A 22,753-nucleotide genomic window follows, 5' to 3' on the forward strand; every position below is an offset into this window, starting at 1 on the left:
ACACGCAGACCGTCAGTGCGGATCGCTCCGCACAGCCAATCTGTAATCTCTAAAACGCTTCCTCGAAGTTTACAGATCGGCTGTGTGAAGCGGATCCGCACTGGACGGTCCGCGTGACACTATAACCAGCCTAACTGGACTGTTTGTACTAGGTACATATAAGTGTCAACAACTGCCGAGTGTAGAGTATCCAACCTTTAGAGGAGTGGGTGCAACACGGACATTTGACATGATTTTGTCTTGTCCATGTTTCATTTTAAGACCCCCTTGTTGAGAGGCTCGACTCAGGCCATTGTGCATTGTGCCTAGATCTTCCACGGTCTCAGCCATGGCTATGATATCATTTGCGAATCGAAGGTGGGTTATTTACTCACCGTTGATATTTATGCCGAATCCGTTCCAGTCCAGAAACAGTTTCGGAGTTTTCAGTTCCCCCTGTCTGCTGCTGCAACTGGTTTCGAGTCTTGATCCTGGAGACGGAACGACATTGTGGCGTTTTCGTACAAGCCTTTCAACATTTCGATGTATCGATATAGGTAGTCAATTTGACACCGTTGGAGAAACTGTAGTAGGTACTGCCCAGGTCTCGATCGAAGCTTTCTCATAGTCCACAAACGCCAGGCAAAGTGACTGACTATACTCCTCGGTCTTCTGTATAATCTGCCGTGGCGTATGTATGTGGTGTACTAAAGCGATTGAGAGATTGAGAGGCTGGAAGTCATCGAGCTTACGAGCGAGACGATTCGTAATGACTCTCGAAAACAGCTTGTAGACATGGCTCGGAAGTGAGATGGGTCTATAATTCTTCAACAAGGTTTTGTCGCCTTTTTTGAAGAAGAGTNTGTGAGCGTTACGTACGTAGGTTAAGTACAGCGAATTTAACACCAGGCTGTCAATTAGTAGGCTCAAAAATTTGACAGAGAGGGTTCTCTATTTCCTATGTATTACTTTTCTCTATGGTCAAAACGTCTAAAAACTCCACAGGGATTAGAGAAAAACTCAAATTTTACTTACTCTTTTATTTCCTTTTGTTCACAATAATTTATTATAGCATTCAGTGTTCTACTTTACCTATTCCCTCCAATATATTTTCTAAGTAATTAATGATTTGATTTAAAAATGACGGAAAAATGCATATTTATTGCTCAAAAAGATGATGAGGACTCTGACTCCCTATCTTCATTATGTTTCCAAATCAGCCCGGATGTGCAGCTAAAAGAAGTTCCCACGAATGGAGAAGAATATCTACTAAAAGTGATGAAAGAGCGAAAAAAATATAAAACGGTAACGACGTGTGAGAAAGACTACACAAAGTTTGCCAAAAATCAATCTTGTTTTGTTCATGAGGTGAGTCTAAATTTAACAAATTTGACTATACTATAACTTTAGAACTACACATTAAATATGGCCATTGACTCAGAAATCCCTTTAAAAATCAAAATAAATTGAGCACACTAGTTTTATCCACAGACCAAACAATGGGAACCAGACAACCAAGATACAGGCTATGCCTAGTTTGCGGCCCCTTTAAATTTTAGGGTAAATGTCTCTATAAATTCAAAAGGAAAAATATTTTACTATTATGTCTGATCCACAGCTATCACACGCAAAGGCCCCTGTCAAACTAAAACCCACCATAGAATGGCAAAATATTCAAGTTGCAGATTTCTCTGATGTCCGAATGTATATTTCAAGGCTCTTGGCAAAAAAATCTTCATGGCCAAGTACTTTGACTAAAGCAGAAATAGAAACTAACAGTATAAACAGCTGGAAGAGCTTATTTGCGGAAACGGAACCAACATTGAGTTGTGTACTTGGTTTGAAGCAGAAATTATTAGATAGAGGTCTAGAAATGCTTATTCAGTTGTTGGATGAAGTCAAAAAGGGTGACACAATAGACCACAAAACAGGTAATTAAAAAATACTGTCACTGAATATACCAATTCTTTTATTAAATAGATTTGTATAAATAAAATATTTGTAAATAATTTCAGGGCAATGGATATATGCCTTTTTGGCATGTACTCGACAGCCACTGGTTTCTGACACAGTCAGCATTTTAAGAGATTTAGCCAGAAAATGTGCAGAAATAAGGTAAATACAGCAGCATTATCTGTGTTGTAATATTTAATTGAAAAGGCCATTAACAAAATTAACATTAAGTAATTGATTTTAAATAGACAATTAGCACCAAATTATTACCAAAAATACAAAATGTGTCTTAATTATAATACTAAAAGTACCATTATTTTATATTACAGGTCTCACATTAACCCTGAAGAAGAAAATGCAACTGTGTCTGCTGCACCGTTAAATATTTTTATATGCATTGTAGCTAGGTACTTTAGACAATATGATTTGGCTGATTGATTAACTTTTAAAATTTACTTTAAGCAATATGAAATAGCTGATTGATTAAATAAATTAAGAAATTTTGTACAATAAAAATATTTTACATACAAAATGACATAATATTTTATTATTTTTAATACCTTTCTGCTTACTTGAGTCATGCCACTCGCGAATTTATTGGACTGTTTAATGCATAGTGAACACTGCACAGAGATTTTTTGCTTTCTGTACACATCAATTTAAGTTGCTGACATATTTTGGGACAGTTTTTATTGAATTTTCTTTGATTATTTTCATTTGTTTACATAGTTTATTTATGTTAACTTTTTAAAATATGGTTTTATTCGCCATGTAAACTGGATGTGATTTTATCATAAGTAGGTAGGCCAAGCCCAAGCTCTGACATAAAAGTATAAATCTACCTTCTTAAATATTTTTAGAAAATAATTGTAACATCAGTTTTAAGGGTATTCTTCGTCATCCACGTCATAATGCACACCAACTTGTTTTCTCACAGTGTCTTCAAGTTTCGCCAACAAAAGACTCTCTTTGTGCGGCATCCTTGGAGACTCCAAAAGGCCTGCAAAGTAACGTTTGCGCATAAACGAGTTAATGAAAATGTCTATTTGGGAACTTATTTAGGAAGACGTATTAAATCTTAATATTTTAGGCTGTGTGAGTGCCATGCGAAATTTGTTAGAAGCCCCGGAGTGGCACAGGTGCATGCACCTTGTCTTATTTAGGATATAGGTACCTACACGAGTCACGACATACCAGTAAATATACCCAAAATAGAACAAAAATCTAGATCTTTATAACAATAAGGCACAGCGCTTAAGGCCGCGCGCAGGATTTTGCGATAATGGAGCTGCGGTAATGGATATTTTTGTTACGTTAAGAGCGTTGTCACATTTTTCATGCAGAAATCGAGAATTTGGCAGATTTCGAAATGATTTTAGTCATATAATTTATTGTTATAGCNACCACTTCGAGTGTCTGGAACACAAGTCCCGCGCTGTTTTCAAAGAAGAATGTAATGTTAGAAGTATGCAGTGGAATTTTTTCTACTGTGCCATCAACGTGGATCAAAACTTCTGGGAAATGGAAAGGATCTTCAATCTGTGAAAAATTCAGTCAATTGTACGATAGGTAAACAGTTTTAAAAAAAAGTATTTGTCCTAGACGGTTCGCAACTAGAGATGGGTAGTGGGTAAAAACCCATTTCACCCGATTGGGTTAAAACTGGGTGATTTGGGTAAAAACACGGTTTTTACCCATTATCACCCATTCGGGTGGGTGAAAACAAAAATAGCGTTTTTTTTAAGTGAGAAGTTGTATTTGTTGCTAAGGGGGCGTTCTAGTGTTACGTAATGCAATCTGGAGGGAGAGGAGGTCTTGAAAAACGTTACAATGCGTTACAGTGACGGAAGGGCGGTTCGATTTCAAGTTTTCAAGCAGAAGTACTTTGTAGTTGGTGTTGTTATTTGTAACTTTATACCGTAATGTCATCAAAGAGAGAGTTTGGCATCTTTGGCACCCCTCCCTCCATGTCCTTGCCATGATCACAAATTATTGTGTTCCTACTAAATTTCTTCTAAATAGGTTCAACGATTCTTGAAATAACACCATTTTGTAAAATAATTGATCACATCATCATAACGTGATCAATTTTACGATTTGGACACGATATAAATGCATATTAGTGTTAAATTTGACTTATTACTTATTAATCAATAAACTTAAATGAGAAAAATTCAATAAAAATAAAGAAAAGATACCAATTGAAATAATTATAAAATTATTTGTTTTCACCCGGTGTAAACACCCACGGGTGGAATGAAACGGGTTTTTATTGGGTTTTTACCCTCATGTGGGTTTTTACCCGGGTGGAAACCCATCTCTATTCGCAACATGTTATGTTACACCTACTACTTTTCTTTGGCTTATTAGCTTTTTGCTCTTTTTTCATTTATGTGCTCCATACTTATGTAGAACTTCGCGAAGATAACTGATAAGAATTATGTACTCCGCTTAATTGCTAAATAATTATATAAATCCTCACCGTCATCCTGCCTTTAGTGCCTACGACAGTTGCCTTATTCCACAACTTTACAGTCGAGTCAATGTTAATAACAGCGCGCCTGCCGCCTTCATACTCCAGGACCACGGTGTCAATTATGTCTACTTCCAGCTCGTTAAGGTTACCAACAGCCGTTACTTTTTTGGGCTCATCTTTGAATATGAATTGCGCAAATTGCAGCGTGTATATTCCGATATCCAGTATCGCACTGCCGCCAAGCTCCTTCTTTCTGTGAAGTGAATTAAATAATTCAGTGATCAAGAAGTTCAACCACTTTGTGGAGGTATTTTTCATGTAGTCTTGGGTCCAAAGTGTAGAGTCTACACTGAAAAAACTGAAGGAAATACCTGAGTCTGTCTACAGCCACTATGGGGACTCCAAAATTCACATCCACGTGTTTCACCTCTCCTATTTTTCCAGCTTTTATCTCTTCTTCCAGCCTCAGATACACCGGCGAGAAGCGAGACCAAACTGCTTCCATCAAAAACAGCTTCTTTTGCTTGGCTATGTTGATCAAACTCTGTGCTTGCTTCAAGTTCAAGCAAAGAGGTTTTTCACACAGCACGTGCTTTCCATTCTCGAGGAAGAGCTTTGTAATATTATAATGATCAGGATTCAGAACTCCGATGTAAGCGATATCTAAAAATTAAACATTCAAAGCTATTTCATTCAGTTCTGCCAATAGCAGCCCACTATTGGCTTCTCCCTCACAAGGAGCGCCACCGGTGTATTCACGTTATACTCCACTGGTGGACACCGCGACGAAGATTGCAAAATTGCAATGCCCATCAGTGGAAGAGGCTCATAAAATCTTCCGATTGGTTTTTACTCATGAACATTGGAATCTCCCGACTTTTTCGTTGAGTCACTGCCAACTTGACTTTATACATTATACCTACCTACTTAATTAGGATATTTTTTTGGGAGTTTGCGTTAACATACCAATGTCTTTGCTCTGAGCCAGTTCCTGGTAGCTCCCGAACACCTTCGGGATGTTGTGCAATTTCGCGAACTCTGCAGCTCGGCTTTTGTCCCTGGCTGCCACTGCGGCGATGACCTGGTCTCCCACATCGGGGTACGAATTAAACCCGTTCACAAAGTCATGGCAGATTTTGCCAGCGCTTACGATGCCCCAACGAAGTGTCATCTGGCAGAAAATCATAAAAAGTCTAAAATAGCATTTATGAATATTTCAAACTTTTTTTTAATTCGGGAATCTCTGGAATTAACAGAACAAAGCTAAATCATTCCCTCTTTATTACCTATTTCTTGTGCCAAGCGAGATCAAACTTTAAAGGTTAAATTATAGCTTATCAGGACTATACATTTTTGTTGCAAAAATGCATTAGTGCAACTTTAGGTAGGAGGTAGGTACAACTAGTTATGCCAGCTTGATGTAAAGTAGTAGGTGCCTAGTCGTGCTTGCGTTACAAACAGTATCTGCCCCATAAGGAAAAGCGTGGGAAAAACTTGTAATAATTACCTAATAATTGTGAAATTGTTTCATAACTTGTTGAAATTTTTTTCGCGCGGTAACAGCAACTACTTACAACTAGGTAGTACATAAATGACTCTGCTTTACTATGTTTGTTTTAATACATTTTGCTGTTATTTTTACTTTATTAAAACTTTATATTAAAAAAAGTTAAGGCAATAAATTAAAGTGGATTAAAAATAAAATGTACTCGTACTTACATTGCGATATTTTCGAACAGACTAACAACATTTGCGGCTGGCGCTATCTACCATTGAGTGCTATTATTATCTCATATCAGTTGTAGACATGTTAAGCAGTCGATATGCCTAGTCATGATTGGAATTAATGGAACTTTTAGGATGACAAATAGCTAGTTAAGTAGTTTACCTACCTTAAAATCACGGTCTTTCGCACGTAGACAGAACAAACAATATCGCACTTGGGAAGTGCTTGATTACATAAGTAAATCAATGAAATACGCCAATAAGTTTGGTTTGAAACGGCTTCTCGCGTTATTGCTATCAGAAAACTCTACAAGGGTAAGGTTACGAGACTAGTTAGTTAGACCGGTATCAAATACGTGATTACAAACACGGCCACAATCTGTCGTACGATGCAAATGACACCTCGCTCGTTGAGCCACAGGCACAGTTTCGAGAGAGGCGGTAAATTCAATATGACTCTGCGGTTACTGTGCACTTCCTTGGCTGAAAGACGATGTAAAATATTCTGTCTTGATTTAGGTACGTTATACGATTATAAACGTACTGATTACTTAATTGTTTTTTCAAATATTACGCAATTTATATCGAAAAGCCTCAGATTTATAATCAGTATTTAACATTTTACCACGCCTATAATTCTATATCATACAAAATATCAAACGTATAAATATTAGCGCGTTGTAAATTTTCAGGCGATGACATTAATTAACGGAACATTTTTTAACACAATTAGTTACTTAACTAATTACAAAGTACGTACATTTTGTTTACATTTTGGGCAGCGCAGGACCGTTCATTGTGGAAAACCTTGGGGGAGGCCTTTGTCCAGCAGTGGACGTCATTTAGCGTAGTCATTTGGCTGAAACGAACGAACGAACATTTTGTTTAACTTAATTAGGTTTTCTTTTAATTGAATGAGATACCTACTTACTTATTCACCAGAATTTAATCCGGTTTCTTCTAACTACATCTACATCACGGTAACTCATTCTGTGTCCTACTAGGTTAGATTTCAGTCTCGCCTAGGTGGGCTGCAGGAAGTTACGTAAACGGGCATAATTTGACGTACAGAAAGAAGTAATTATAGTTAACAATAAAATTGTTGAAGATAAACTTTTTCCTTGTTTGATATTCAATCTGTATTGTTACACTGAAAGTGCGTATTTGACCCCACTTGATCTATGGTAATATTGGCTACTGCATACGAATGACTATCCCCTCATTTAAATTCGTAATTGTTAATTTAGATTGATTATAACTCATTGTGCTCATTATACATAGTAAGTCTAGGTAAGTCAATTTTAACAATTTGGAATTAAATTCTTTTTAGAGTAGGCGCACACCGTTGATTTTTAGTTGGCCGATAGTTGTGCCCGATTTTAATTTGTATGAAGAATCGGCCAAATCGAATCGGCGTACCTAGTGTGCGCACTCCCATACATGCCCGACTAAACTATCGGCCGACGAAAAATCAACGGTGTGCGCCTTCTCTTAATGTATTTTCTTCTAACATTCATAATAAGGTTTCTGTTTGAATTTCAGAAGCAATAAAGACACAAATTGATAGTAAATATATATATATTTAATAACAATCCATTATTTTGTTGTCTATCGATGCAGATTAACAGTGCATAAAGTTATTTGTATTTCAGATCTTAAAATTAGTCTAATATTGTCGTTTTTGAACATGTAATAGAGGCGTTATTGCTGATCCGATAGACGTTAATATTGGTAGAAAATGGCATATAAAAATACCTAATTTTTTCCCCTTAAAAAAACGGGAATCTTCCAATTTGTTTGTACAATTCGAGCACAAACCCCAATTCAGACTATTGTGATACATAATTTTAAAATATTGTCAAATCGGTCCAGCCGTTCTCAGGCGAGTAGGGACGAACACATAACAGCACTTTTAATTTTATTGAATTGATAACATGTAATTGAGTATTCTATTTGAAACAGTTTCTTAAGGAATGCAGACATATCACTGATGCTAGAAATACTGTACAAAATAAGATAAATAATTAAAATTGAAGTTTCTTTAAATAAAATCACAATGTGGTTAAAACCGTTCATGTTCATTATCTAATAAAAAACCTAAATTTTATCTAGGTCTTGTGAAAAAATTATAATTAAAATTGTTACCTACTTATAGTAGGAACCGATATTTATTATTAAAAATTTAAAATTGAATAAAAAACATTACTGAATTCTAATGTGAACTTATAAAACAAAGGGAAATTCCTTCAATTGTATTGGCATAGCTTTAGTGGCATAGTTTTAGAAATTCAATAAAAAAACTAATTTATTTAAAGCGGCCGGCGGCTTATGTGTCAAATTACAGACGACAGCGCATTAATCTAAACGTTGCTTAGTAGGTCTACCTCTACCGCATAACTCAGTCGGTGCCTGAGGTATGGCAGCGGCACGGGTGGGGTTAGGTTAGGTTAGGTTAGGCATAAAAAGACATAAAAGAGTCTTCTCTCTCGACTTTGACATAAAAGAGCATAAAAATGTGACGTTTGACGTTACAAAAAACCCCCTCCCGTGCCTCTCCCATACCTCGGGCACTGACTGAGTCAAGCGTTACCTAGGTGTTAAGTATTTTGCAACATAAAAGTTCTGTAACACTGAAATGTGATGTCGATGTACGATAACATTTCTGCTAATCTCAGAAACTGGCATCAAGAGCCTGCTTCAAATCTTCAATCAGGTCCTCAGTGTCCTCTAGCCCTACGGAGAGGCGAACCAACGACTCCGTGATTCCAAGTTCTGCTCTCTGCTCGGCCGGTACCGAAGCGTGTGTCATTAGCAATCTGGAAACAAAAACTTTTATTGAAAAAAGTGAGCTCGATGGCTTAGTGGCGCGATGGATTAGCGAAGAAAGTCCAATGTTCGATTCCCGGTTGAGCCATTTTAGAAAACGATTTTCTGATGGCTCACGCCTCACGCCTAGGTATTCCTGACATTCCGTTGCCTGAAAATGCCTGGTGGTACTCAGCCAAGTAAGAATGAATAATAAATAAATAATCTACGTGACACGTCTCGAATTTGCTACTTATGATTAGAATCATTTGTAATTATTACGGTTTACTATGCTAACTGTTGCGGTCATCTTTGTCATCCATCAGACAACACATCAGTGTTTACAAACAAAAAACAGAATCTAAGATGCTATAAAGATTAACAAACAAAACAAGTAAAAGGTCACTTTGAAATATTGTTATCTTACAACATTGCAGTTGTTTTGTTTTTTTATCAATTTGAATGTTAGGTACTCACGGTAGTTCAGCAAGACTTTCGTATCCTCCCAAACTTTCAGCCAATGTGAATACTTTCAGCGACATCAAAAACTTCCTGGATTCTTTGAGACCACCCGAATGGTTGAAGCTAAATACGCCAGAGTGTCCACTTGTTTGTTTCTTCGCTATTTCGTATTGCGGGTGTGTGGGTAAACCTAAAATTAAACGTTACTATTATAGTTAAGTATTTTCAAAAACTAATTGTATCAGCTGGGCTATTTGTATTTATTTCTTTTACTTTACAAGTAATTATTTCGCTGGATTCTTATTGTACTATAACATATTTTGCTAAGTACCTGGGTGCATAACTTCAGTGATTTTAGGGTGTTTCTGCAACCATTTAGCTATCGCCAAAGAAGACGTTCTGTGTCGCTCCATCCTTAGTGCTAATGTTTTCAAACTCCTGTTGATCAAGTAGCAGTCAAACGGCGATGGAACTGCTCCCATTGCTGAAACCAAGTTTGATCATTCTTCAGTCCCAGCCCAGTGTTTACATAGAGAAAAACGTATATGGTTTTTCATAATTTTGCATATGTTTGGACACGACTAGACACAAGAAGGCGGAAATTATCAAACTACCTACCCATTCCAGACCATTCTTTGAGTTCGCATGCTATGTAACTATTGCAGTTGTTTACATATCAAAGCAAGTAGGGTGGTAGATAGGGACGTCGGTAAACACCTCTCAGTATTATTGCGCGATGTTGCATCGATAAATTTTAAGTGCCATATTTTACGATAAACGGGCATGATCTGTTAATATCTTTTAAAACACAAAAGGCATTGTTTACAATGACACTCTAACGTAGTGCTAATTCTTATTAAGTATCAATTCATCACTCATAATGTTGTTTTCAAATACACTCAACATCAAATAAACCGCACCTTCCGCGACGCGAACTTTAAAGATTTTCTTCTGACACAATCATGGTACCCCAACAATATTGGTGTTATTTGAAAGCCCAATAAATATCCTTAAAGAAAAATACATTTCATTTCTAAATAAATGATTAAAATATACCATAAATGTGACTTAAAAAAAGACCTCACTTTGGGCTCACCTCTGGGATCAATTAGACCAATTTTTATGGTTATAAAACCAAATAAAGATCTCACGTGTCCTCTTTAACAGATGGATAGCGATTAATCCCAACTTAACAGTTTTATAGTCATAAAAAATGGCTATAGCGTAACTACCTATTTTTTGAAGAAGTGACTCTGGATCCTTGTAAAGACACATTTTTGGGGTAAAAACCTTTCCTTTAATGAAATAAAGTTTAGAACTAGGCTTTCAAATGGTACCAATTTTGGTGGGAAGTGGGGATGCATAGGTTTCATAAGTGCTTGTCGCGGGAGGTGCGATTTATTTGATGCCGAGTGTAGTTTCTGTCAAGGAAAAACATAAACGTTTCATAACAATGAGAAGCAATAAAACATTGTAAAAGAATTCAATTTGTCGCTCGACAGCCATTCAATGCTTTATTTTCCTTCTTAATAATAGATTATGTTATGTATCCTTTATCCTTATAATACAAAACTTACCGTTTTGTAAAAACCTTAGTTTATCGTTGAGTGCGCTGTCTTTAACAATCGCAGCCCCCATGATGACGTCAGAGTGTCCATTCATGTATTTTGTCAATGAGTACATCACTATATCTGCGCCAAATTCCAGCGGTCTTTGCAGGTAGCATGTCAAGAAAGTGTTGTCGACCACAACTAGAATGTCCCCGCGAATGCTCTTGACCAATTTGACCACTGCCGCAATATCTACCACTTTCAGCAAAGGGTTCGTCGGCGTTTCTAACCAAATCATCTATAAAAGAAGGAAAAATAGTATCTTAAGGAAAATTGACGTGGAAAATCATGGGGAAAACCTTACTTTTATTTGATAGGATAGGACAAGACATCGAAGCTAGGTATATAATTGCATCCCGCGAGTGCAACGCTTGGGGATTATTAGTTGACTCATATTTAATAGCAACATGTATAAGTACAAGGTAAGATATTTTTATTTAATTACTATATTTGCTTAACAATATCCTACTTTTTATATTGCACACAATTTAAATAGCCTTATTTAAGTACGACTTAAGAGTTAGGACAAAGACGATAAACGTTTATCAGTTTTATTGTTTTAAACAGTTATCGTTGGTTGTTTTTAATGTGATGTAAAATATAGCGAAGTTTCAATACGTTATTATTAATACTACTGGGTTTATCATTTATTGGTTCAATTCATATCTTTATAGACTTTAAATGCTTTTAATATTTAATTAGGACTTAGGTAAGGGTAACTATGCAAAAAATATTTCAAATAGTTTATGTACTCATGTTACTTTGTTCTTACACGTTCCATTGTCGAGTGTTGGTAAACAAACACTCTGCCATTGAAGTGTTTAGTAGTATGTAATATACATAGTTGAAGATAGTTTAACTTACTTTCGTGTTATCTTGAATGGCATTTTTCACTTTATTTATATCCGTAAAGTCTGTAAAAGAAACTTCAATGCCTTGTCTTGTCGAGACATTTCTGAAACCAAAGTTTGAGGAAGTTAAGCGCGTGTGGTTTAAAAGTTACACTTTTGTAATTTCTGAAGGATATTTAGTAGGAGTTAATTATACATTTATAAATATTGTTATATACCTGAATAGTCTGTTTGTGCCGCCATACACGTCATCACTGGATAATACATGGTCACCTTTGTTCAGCAATGCCACCAATGTGTTGGTTGTGGCCAAACCAGAAGCAAACGTCACCGCGTGGCTGCCTCCATCGAGAGCTGCTAGGCATTCCTCTAACGTATTCCTTGAAGGATTACCAGATCTTCCGTATTCGAATCCCTGTAAATGAACGCTGTAATTACGCTCACAGAGTCTTACTTAATTGGGTTGGACCTAATTTGATCAATAAAGCAATTGTGGTACCTCTACCTACTCGTATGGCCTAAGTCCTAACCTTTGGAGTTATTTTCTGATCTGGTGAGTAGTGTAGCAAGAGGCACAAAGTAGCCTTTTGGCTCATGTGCCTTTGATTTGTCATCAAGTTTTCGTGGTTCTGTAATACTACTACTAAAATAATATTGTCTTATCTCCCCGTTCGGTACGATATACCTACATGACTATTAAAAGATAAGGCAATTTGACAAGATAACATCCGCTCTTTTAAGTTTGCTAAAACGGCATGCGGCAGCAAATGTCGGCGCGCGCCCATTTATCAATCGTTTATTGATTGCATGGAATCAATTGTATCAAATTGCGAGATCTTAATTGTCATAATTGCTAAATGTTTGTTATTTAAGTAGGCTCATTAATTTCGGATTAAGTGTCGGCGTCGGTAAGAAATGCTGAAGGTTTCAGGCTAGGTATTGTTGAAGAGATGCGTACGAAGATCCTGACGTTCGGTCAGCGGGAATTACCTAGCTTAAAAACGTTTTTAAAAGATGTATGAAACGCGAAGATGTATACAAAATAATTACTAATAAAGAATTAATTACAATTAGATAGATTTAGTAGACTATTAATAAAATATAAAATAATTACGGTATGTTCTGCAGGCGCCGGCTGCTTGAACGTTGTCGACGTTACGATGGGGGGCACGACAGCTGCTGAGTTCCACTTCTCCGGGTCCTGGCCGGCATGAATGGCGATAGTAGCAAAACCCACTTTGTCTTTCAAAAAACCTTGGTTGTCCATCTAAAACAATAGAAAATTAATATGTAGATAGGTACATATTAAAGTAGTTCATTGATTTTACAATTAATGTGAGTAAACGTAAAGTAGGAAATATTCCGAAGCAAGCCAAACCAAAAGTTCCATATAATTATTTTTAATTCATAAAATCTTAATTTATTTAACATCTATTCTTACTTGTTTTAAAAAAATCTTACGACTTTTAAAAGACGGCAGAAAATTTTAATTGTTTTAAAACATTACGGTGTTGTGTAACTGAAAATTAGTTACTGATATTAAAAATTATTGAAACCTAATTCAATAATAAATTATGTTAGTTATGGTAAGCGTAAGCATCGCGAATGTAACGAAAGCCAAATTGACTCGCTCGTGTTATTTTATTAATGTAAAAAAATATCTACGTAACATTATTTTCAGTATTAGGTAATTTAGCAACTCAGAATTTATAAGACAGTACTACCTACTAGAGGAAAGGTAGACTTAACGTTAAGTACCTATTTGTTTCTAAATATTTATTAAATTTTTCCTCGACAATTTATTTTATTTACATTCTGCATTTTATTTTAAATATCGGAAACTTTATGAATGTTAAAAGATAACTATATCATATTCAGTTTCAATTGGCAAAATAAGATTCCATAAAAATTAATCAGTTTTCCATAAAAATCAAGGTTAAGCTACACATGGTGTGCTAAAAGAATGTGCTAAAATTACATCATTCATCATGAGTTCAAAAGTGTTTTAATTAAACCGCAGAGCACCGGAGAAAGAATTTAAATTGCGTTACATACCTTGTTTAAAAATGAGTTGGTTGAAAGCACGAGTAACTTAAATTGATTTGTGAATTTAAAACCGTTTTGTATTTACGACAGAAGATAACTTGGCCACACTATGGATAAACACACCGGACGGAATGAAACCGTGAAAAGGACTGGCTTGACGTACGCAGTGAGCGTGCGGTCTCGGGGCTTATTATAATACAGCCGTGAAGTTTGCTCAATACGCTGTGGCAGGCGCCTCATTGATCCAATGACAAAGCGGATCACGTCGTATGAATAAAAATACATCTAGCGCAGCTGTAGGTATAGCTAAATCTTTGACAAAGTTACCTATTGTTGTGGCAGTTGTTGCCTGACTAGATACCAAGCATGCCAAGAACAAAAATGTAGTAGAAAATACCAAGCAGCCTGTGTTTCTTCGTACCCCAGCTTAGCTTATATTTTCTTGGTTTTGAATGCGGTCGATAAAGATTTTTTTCTTGATACCATATTAACAGACATGAATATTCTCCCGTTGATATCATTACAAAAACTAACCAAAATAAATGGTAACCAACAAACGATGAACGATAATTACCTACCTAATTCAGACATCCGCCTGGGAATCGAATCGTAGACCTCCGGATCGGAAGAGCACCAAGCACTCGGCAGGTTTGGTAGTGTTGTCAATAACTTCCGCCAATCTATCGATAGTCATTCACTGTCTATAAAACGATCAATTGTTTATTTCTTACTAAATTCTTTAAGATCATAATGCAGGCTGCTCTCAAATAGAGTTATCTACCATGTTCTTCTATTTATTTGCAATGTTCTACAAGCAATTCATGATTATAGTACGTCATGATACTCATGATAATATCATGTGATATCAAAATATCGAGTGATATGTACGGTCGGTAAAATATCACGGAGGAAATCAAGCTGTCAAACCAGAATTCCCGCCAAAATTGAAATGTCATAACAGTAGAACTGTCATCATAATCCAAAACAAATCCTCGAAAATTAGAAATTTTATTGGAAAAAGAAAGTAGAGAAGAAGATTGTTACAAATATTAGAGAATTCAACTAAAAGTAATATGACGATTGATAGCAAACCTTTAAGATACGCTCATGCGGAAGGACACACTGATGTTTGCTTTACAGAAGATGGGCAGTAAGTATTCACGCTGAAATGTATTAAAATCTCCAAGTTCGTACTTATTTATATGTAATTTTATGCTCCACGAATGACTGAGTGTGGCCATGTCACACAGTTTAGATTTTTGGTCCTAGTTCATTATTATCAGAGGTTATTTTGTTTTATAAATACTGCTTCTAAAAGTAATAAGCCAGGATGATTAAAATCACTTTATTTTTGTTTCTATAGGCATTTAATAACCTGTGGACACGATGGAGATGTTAGAATATGGATGGGCATTGAGGATGATGACCCGAGCTCTCATTGCGTTGGTGAAAGTGCTCTTGCTGTCTGTTTCAAAGACAAAAGGCTGTATGTGGCCACTGACAGCCATGTGGTCCAAGCCTATACATTCCCAGCATTTGACAAAGATGGAATCGTTACTAGGTTTACTGCCCCAGTCACTCAAATCAAGTCAACTAGTAAAATTGAGGTAATAATGATATGCTTGCTTTTTTGTGATAAGGTTGAATCATGTATTAATCTAAATATCTTTTAAATAATCAATAGGCATTGGGCTGCTCATCAGAGAATATGGAAGCAAGGATATGTAGCTTAGAGGGAGGGGCACCTTTGTTTGTCATGTCTGAACACAAGGGCTCAGTCCTCAGTATAGCTATTTGTCCACACATGAAATATGCCAGCACAGCCAGTGGTGATGGTACGCTGAGAATATGGGATATTGATACACAGAAAATAGTAAAGGAGATTACATGTGTGCCAAAGATTAACACATTTTATTCTGCAAAAGTATTATGTAAGTCTCAGATCCTATTTTTAATTATTTATTTTATTATTTCAAAGATTTATAAATTACTTTTGGAATAGACTTAGTCATAGCCATAAATGTTTATTGCATCATGTTTACCAATAACAATCTTTACCTTTCCAGGTCGTATTGATTTTGAGCCTTCAGAAGGGAAATATTTAGCTTATCCAAACAATAGAGAGATCATTTTACTAGATTGTGAAAGTTGGGGACAAAGGATGACTTTTACACACAGCTCAGTTTGTATATTTTTATTCTTTTGAATATAATTTATTCTTTACAAAAATAATTCTTATTGTTGATACCTAAACAGTGGTATTGCATCACAATGAGGGCAGGTATGTTTAACTAATTTATTTCTAATTTCCAGATAAAATGTGCTATATCGCAATGTCTATTCTCACCTTGTGGCCAGTATTTGGCTGGCAGCACTGTCGCTGGCCAGATAGCTGTATGGGAAGTTCAGACAGGAAATTGTGTGGGACTTATTGAGCATCCAACTTCACATAATGTATCTGCAATGGCATGGAATCCAAAAGGTTAACACATTACCTAATGTTCATATGAAAATAACTAACTGTAGTAGGTACATAAGTATTATATTTCCCATTTAATTTGCAGGCAATGGTGTTTTAGCTTACTGTGATGTAGCTGGGCAACTTGGCTGTCTTGTGAACTGTTATGGAAAAGACAGTGAAATCAGAGATGAAATAGAGACTGTTGAAAGAGTTGATGGTAATGTGTACTTGTAATGTGAAATTATGTTGATGGTATATAATAAAAATTGGCCAAGTGTGTGTCGTGTCACACCCAGTGTAGGGTTCCGTAGTTGGCCGTCGTTATCACCATATATTCAGAAGAAAGCAATTACTTCATCTAAAGTCACTTTTCATATTACATGTAGGGGAGCAACCCTAAGGCCGTTTTGTCGGCGTGATTAATATACATACCTCCAAAAAATTACAGCCTCCTAGAGCCAATAGTTTCCAAGCAAAACCTCGGACAGACAGACAGACAGACATATCGAAACTATCCTTGTCCTGACAAGGATAGTTTCGATATGTCTGTCTGGTACATTAGGTAGGTTCAGTCCTGACTGAACCTAACTAATGTAACCCTAAAAAGGGCAGTAGCATTTTATGCATTTGTACCTATTTCTTTTTAGATGATGATATAGGTGATTTGATGATAAACAACGACAGTGATGACGAGAACGCGATTTCCTTGGAGAAGTTAAAGAATGAGACGCTCGGGTTGAATGACCCGCACGAGGAGTCGCGGCCGGCGTCCGCGCAGCCCCTCGCACCGGCCTGTGCGCCGCCGCAGCCGCCTTTCCAACCATCGGCAACTCCTGCGCATCTAGAGCACAGGTATAAATTAAGATAAAAAAAAATATATTTATTTTCATGAAAAGCTAAATAGGAATAAATATTCTTATGCCCGTTTTCACCATCAATCCCTAATTAAATATGAGAAAGAGATAATGATGCCCGTTTTCACCATCAATCCCTAATTTTTAAGTGATCCCTATGTAAACAAAATTCCTGTTATGTGTTACCATAGGGGTCGCTTCTCGCTTATAAATTAGGGATTGATTGTGAAAACGGGCATGAGACTCTTGATTAAATGACCCCTATTAAAACAAAATTCCTGTTATGTGTTACCTTAGGGGTCACTTAAAAATTAGGGATTGATGGTGAAAACGGGCATTAGGCATTTTTATACTGCATCAATATTCCACAAAAAATGTTTTAGGTTTCTGTAGGTATTTCGATGCAATGCGCTATCGCGATCGAATGCGCAGTCAGCGCCATCTTTTGGTGACGCCAACTTAATCATTCTTAACTGCTTTTATTTCAACCCTTTTCGTTTTATTATCTTCAGATACATGTGCTGGAACGACGTCGGTATAGTCCGCTGCCACACTACGGAAAACGGAGAATCGAGCATAGACGTCGAATTCCACGACACAAACGTGCATCACGGCTTACATTTAAATAACTATTTGAACCACACAATGGCCAGTTTATCCTCGAGTGTGCTGGCATTAGCATGTGAAACGCCTAGGTGAGTGTATAAACTAAGCGGCACCAGCGCGGTCGCTTAATCAGGTACCCCTCGGTACGATTAAAATTTCATTTAGCCAAACCACATTGGCCGATAGGTACTTTTAACTCACAATTATTATTGTTTAGCCTGACAGTTGTTTTCGCACTATTATACTTTGGGCGAAAACTAAAATCTTGAATACATAAATTCAAAATTAGTAGGATGAATACAGAACAGGGCGTAGGCGCAGCTGTATCAATTATACGGGGCGCCCAGACTACAGGGGCACCAGTGCCGGATTAAGAACGTCGCACATTTATCAACCCGGAAAGTGGTCGTAACCGTATCAACTCGAGGCAGTCTGTATTCTTTGTATGAAACGCACGCTTATCCGCACCGTAATGTAAACGCCTCGCCTCGCGATTGACAGCGCGCGAAAGGCGATACGGTGTTGTTCCCTTTTCTGAGTTGATAAGTCTGCTATGACCTTTAGCCAGGCAACTGTGTAGGAAAGTTCTACAATTTTGCATTTACCTTTTTAGTGAAAAGCGTCTCATTGATAATAATAATTATCATTTTTATATGAGGCCTCCAGGAAATTTTGATACTGGGCCCTTCTAAGGCATGCAACGTCACTGGTACAGAACTATGAACAAATTATAATGTCTGTAGCAATAAAAAAAAATGTTTTCAACTCTTTTGTAGCAAGCTGGTCTGCATATCGCTGGTAGGCAGCAGCAAGGAGTGGAGCGTATCTCTCCCGGACACAGAAGAGGCGCTGTGTGTGTGTGCGGCAGGCGGCGTGGTCGCGTGTGCCACCACCGCGCGCCTACTGAGGTTATTCACGCCTATGGGCACGCAGCGACAGGTTAGTTCGTTCGTTTCAGCCAAATGACGACCACTGCTGGACAAAGGCCTCCCCCAAGTATTTGACGTCCACCGCTGGACAAAGGCCTCCTTTAAGTATTTGACGTCCACTGCTGGATATAGGTCTCCCTCAAGTATTGGACGTCCACTGCTGGACAAGGGCCTTCCCCAAGTATTCTACGTCCACTGCTGGACAAAGGCCTCTCCCAAGTGTTTCACGTCCACTGCTGGATATAGGTCTCCCTCAAGTATTGGACGTCCACTACTGGACAAGGCCTCCCCCAAGTATTTCACGTCTACTGCTGGACAAAGACCTCCCCCAAGTATTTGACGTCCACTGCTGGACAAAGGCCTCCCCCAAGTATTTGACGTCTACTGCTGGATTTTTACATTATTAAGACATCTTGATAACCTTTCTTTGATAAACTTTATATCTGCCATATTATTTAGAGGGTAATCAAACGAATATTGTTTATGTATTGCGATATACAACACGTTCATTAGCTCCGTTGAAATACCTAAAGTAAACACTACAATCTAGGGATTTGAGATGATGGAATGTAAACAAACACATCCATAAAGTAAATATTATGTGCACTGGGTATTACACGTATACTTTTATCAGCTGATGCAATTATGGTCCATTTAGAATAGCTTTAAAATGTGGCATTTCAAATAGAGAAGTTATGATAAGCTAAATCAGTTAGTGTGAAGGTCTGTATTAGAAACAGAAAAATAAAATCGTGTGTAATGCTGAATGGCTGACATTTAAAGTAATGGAGTCGGAAAACCTGTTGGTTGCCAAGAGGAAATTGCTTTCGGCAATATGTAATCGCAATAGGGATGATGACTGGGTAATGAAATCGAAATTCTATTTAGTCCGTCAGACAGATAATAAAAAAATTTTTGGACACATATTTTTGAATTTTTTTCATAATCGAATAATTACAGTATTATATTGAGTTGAAATGTCGCGTGACGTCACTTTTGAGTAAAAATTCTACTCAAGCGTGACGTAACGCGCCATTTCAACTCGATGTAGCACTGTTATAATTTAATTATGAAAGAAAATAAAAAATGTGTCCAATATTTTCTAATTATCTGTCTGACGGACAAATAATTGAAATTTTGTCATCTAGCCTTTCTTTCTTTCTTTCTTTTTTCTTTCGTAGGCAGGCACGTGCGAAGTAAAACGGTCCCTGTGCCGCTGACGCCAGGGTCCAAATTGGCGTGGCTGGGAACCACCGACACCGGCTCGCCGTGTGCTTTTGACAACACCGGCATGTTACGTCTTTACGATGTCGCGAGCGGTGTCTGGATACCGATATGCGACACCAGCACGCATTCTAGAGGAGTCTCTGACACCTGGTTTATTGTTTCTGTAAGTATGGCTATGATAATGTCGTCGACATAAACTTGGGCTAATTCATTAGTATTTGAACTAATTTGTGTTATTTGAAGCAATACTTGTTAAAATTGGTTTTATTCTAATGTTAAAACTGATGTCTTTTTTAGGTAAGCGAGCCCACACAGACAGTCCGGGCTATATTATGCAGAGGCGCATCTTTCCCACCAACAGCGCCTAAACCTATTGTTGCAGAATTACCTATACGCGTAAGTACAATACAAACTAAAGATTTAATTATTTCTATTGTCAATTATCATGAATAATATTAACTACTTATTTACCTCTCAGTGTCTTGAGGCAACTTTATTATTATTTAGGCAGTTAAATACTGCACAGTATTTAGTACACCATTTTCTTTATTTTCTTCCATCATACAGAAGAATACGCGTGCGTGAGTCAATGTTCGCTCGTATGTGAGGCCTTGTCGAATAGTGTCCTGTAGGTGGGTCATCGTGCGTGTTTTGTTTTCGATGTAAACTCGCGGAGATGAACAGGCCTGGTAATATCCAGACCTCCTGACTACCTCATGACTGCTGTCTCACTCTAGATCCCGCTGTGTGAGCTGGACAGCGAGAAGGCGCAGCACGAGGAGCAACTGGTGCGCTGGGCGCACTGCGCCGCCGACGTCGACGTCAAGGCTGCTAGAGAAGTCTCGCTCAAACTGTTTGCCGTAAGTAGCACGTAACCAGTAGCCTTATTCGCGTAACAAAACTTCAACGACAACAAAACACTGAGTTGCGATCCTATCGAGTAATCGTTCTATCAAAACCCTTGTGAATACGGATCTAGAACTGTTTTTCAATGGAACGACTTCTGAACGTCAGCGAGATCTTGACTGTCCAAATACGTGAATTAGGCCACTGATCTTTATTTTAAAGATAGCTGTAAACCAAAAGTTGTAGGCAAGTTCCTAATAGGTTATTATCACGGCAAATTGTTGTGACTCAGCAGATAAGCAGAATAGATTGAAGTCTAAGGCTGAGTTGCACCACCTTACTTTAACCGTAACTATAACAATAACCGGTGTTTTTGTATGGAGATTGCCAAGTTTTTGACGTTTGTTAAAGTTAAAGTAAGATGGTGCAACTCAGTCTAAGTGTAAAGTGGTTGAATATGAAAGCTTGAATCAAACCTCGAAGATTTCAATACAATGCAGTACTCAATTAACCAACGTGTAATACTAACGTGTTTCATTACAGCTCGCATGTCGGAGTGAGATCGAGCAAAGAGCGTTAGAACTGATGGAGATCCTCAAAGACGATCGCCTCCTGCCTTTAGCCGCAAAATACGCGTCTCGTTTAGGCCGCGTACACTTGGCCGACAAACTCACCGACTTAGCTTCGGCCTGGCAACGCGACGCAGACCTCAACGAAGCCAGAAACTCACACTTCATGGAATTGGACACGCAGGAAACCTATGACGTCACCAGCACGGAGCCAGACTTGAACGCTAGTCTGATTATACCGCAGAAAGCCAAAGAGAAGAAAACAGAGACCGTCACGCCTATCAAACCTGTGGTGAGTCCGATTTTCATTNTATTCATTTCTTTCGCCCTTTGAGACCTAGTATTGAATCGAGATATATTGCTCAATATATTTTATTGTTTCCAGCCTATAAAATCATCGCCTGGCGGAGCTAGGAATCCGTTCAGAAAACAGCAGGAGGCTACAAAGAACGTTCAGAGTCCATTGAGTTTAACGGACCGCACGTTAGTCGAAGTGCACAGTCATTCAGAAAATGATGATGTAAGTTTTTGCATGATAGTAGTAAATATAATTAGGGACAAGACGATGAGTAATTTCAAAGAACCGCCAATTATGATACAACGACGCGATAAGCCAATTTTATTAATGTTTCAAAATATGATCAATACCTCCTTAATTTTTTCATCAATGACATCTTGATCTGATAAAACTTAAGCTTAAAGCTGTACTTATATTTCAGCCTCAAAAACCAGTTGAAGGCGAAAAATTCGTGGACTGGTTTGCCCGCAATCGAGAACGTCTCGAGCAAGAGAATCCGGAGTTATCACCCGCGGAGTTGACACGAGTCGGCGTGCGAGCCTTCCGCAACGCCGCCGCCCCCGCCGCTAACGGAGAAAACATCAATGGAGCCAATGGAGCTCCGGCAAAGCGCAAGCGCGATACGGAAACAGAATCCGACGCCGTCGTCACCACTGCGCCTAAGCAGTCCAAACTCAGCGCTTTTGCGTTCCAGAAAAAAACGTAGTAATGACGTCATTTACAATTTGGAATGATAGGGTTACAAGAAAATTCGTGCTTTAAGCTGTTAAGTCGTAGACCGACGAACTAAACGCCCAAAACTTAATTCGGGCTTCGTCAGCCTGTGATTGGTAGAGTTTTAATTTTCAAACAGACTTGAATTCACTCTCAAGTGTAAATTCGTAATTGAGTGTTGTTTTATAACGCATTCTGAACAGGCTACTCGTGTGTTTCGAAATGCGATCTATGTTCATTAGCTCTTACTATAAACTCGCCGAAGAGAAAGTGAAGATATTTTTGTATTTTAGATTAAGTGACTATTTTTAAGATAAAACAATCAGGACGTTAAACTTATAA

General features: G+C 37.7%; 4 protein-coding genes across 4 annotated transcripts; 2 read left to right on the top strand and 2 right to left on the bottom strand.

Moving 5' to 3' along the window:
• The first annotated feature begins 993 nt into the window (after window positions 1-993).
• On the top strand, window positions 994-2,463 carry Gem2 (Gemin 2). The gene is made up of 4 exons (XM_028302963.1): window positions 994-1,347; window positions 1,598-1,910; window positions 1,995-2,094; window positions 2,262-2,463. Exons 1-4 carry the CDS (start codon window positions 1,120-1,122, stop codon window positions 2,368-2,370), a joined length of 750 nt encoding a protein of 249 aa, XP_028158764.1. The 5' UTR covers window positions 994-1,119; the 3' UTR covers window positions 2,371-2,463.
• A 41-nt stretch (window positions 2,464-2,504) lies between these two features.
• Window positions 2,505-6,525, bottom strand: LOC114351674 (trans-1,2-dihydrobenzene-1,2-diol dehydrogenase). Its single transcript, XM_028302964.1, has 6 exons — window positions 6,301-6,525; window positions 5,375-5,579; window positions 4,780-5,071; window positions 4,415-4,661; window positions 3,325-3,471; window positions 2,505-2,939 (listed from the first exon to the last, which is right to left on the bottom strand). The coding sequence occupies exons 2-6, from the start codon at window positions 5,577-5,579 to the stop codon at window positions 2,814-2,816; spliced, it is 1,017 nt and encodes a 338-aa protein (XP_028158765.1). The 5' UTR covers window positions 6,301-6,525; the 3' UTR covers window positions 2,505-2,813.
• Window positions 6,526-7,751: 1,226 nt separating this feature from the next.
• Cth (Cystathionine gamma-lyase) lies at window positions 7,752-14,058 on the bottom strand. Its single transcript, XM_028303047.1, has 8 exons — window positions 13,917-14,058; window positions 12,976-13,128; window positions 12,080-12,276; window positions 11,875-11,965; window positions 10,978-11,248; window positions 9,732-9,884; window positions 9,416-9,590; window positions 7,752-8,949 (listed from the first exon to the last, which is right to left on the bottom strand). The coding sequence occupies exons 2-8, from the start codon at window positions 13,126-13,128 to the stop codon at window positions 8,805-8,807; spliced, it is 1,185 nt and encodes a 394-aa protein (XP_028158848.1). The 5' UTR covers window positions 13,917-14,058; the 3' UTR covers window positions 7,752-8,804.
• Window positions 14,051-22,719, top strand: Ctf4 (Chromosome transmission fidelity 4). The gene is made up of 16 exons (XM_028303004.1): window positions 14,051-15,057; window positions 15,271-15,514; window positions 15,592-15,838; window positions 15,974-16,089; window positions 16,221-16,389; window positions 16,472-16,585; window positions 17,016-17,220; window positions 17,735-17,917; window positions 18,605-18,785; window positions 19,308-19,326; window positions 19,939-20,147; window positions 20,282-20,380; window positions 20,722-20,844; window positions 21,374-21,691; window positions 21,785-21,919; window positions 22,119-22,719. Exons 1-16 carry the CDS (start codon window positions 14,981-14,983, stop codon window positions 22,401-22,403), a joined length of 2,724 nt encoding a protein of 907 aa, XP_028158805.1. The 5' UTR covers window positions 14,051-14,980; the 3' UTR covers window positions 22,404-22,719.
• Window positions 22,720-22,753: the final 34 nt, after the last annotated feature.

The sequence above is a fragment of the Ostrinia furnacalis genome, unplaced genomic scaffold (genome assembly GCF_004193835.3).
Source record: "Ostrinia furnacalis isolate ACB-3 unplaced genomic scaffold, ASM419383v2 OfSCF1172, whole genome shotgun sequence".
NCBI classification, from domain to species: Eukaryota; Metazoa; Arthropoda; class Insecta; order Lepidoptera; family Crambidae; genus Ostrinia; species Ostrinia furnacalis.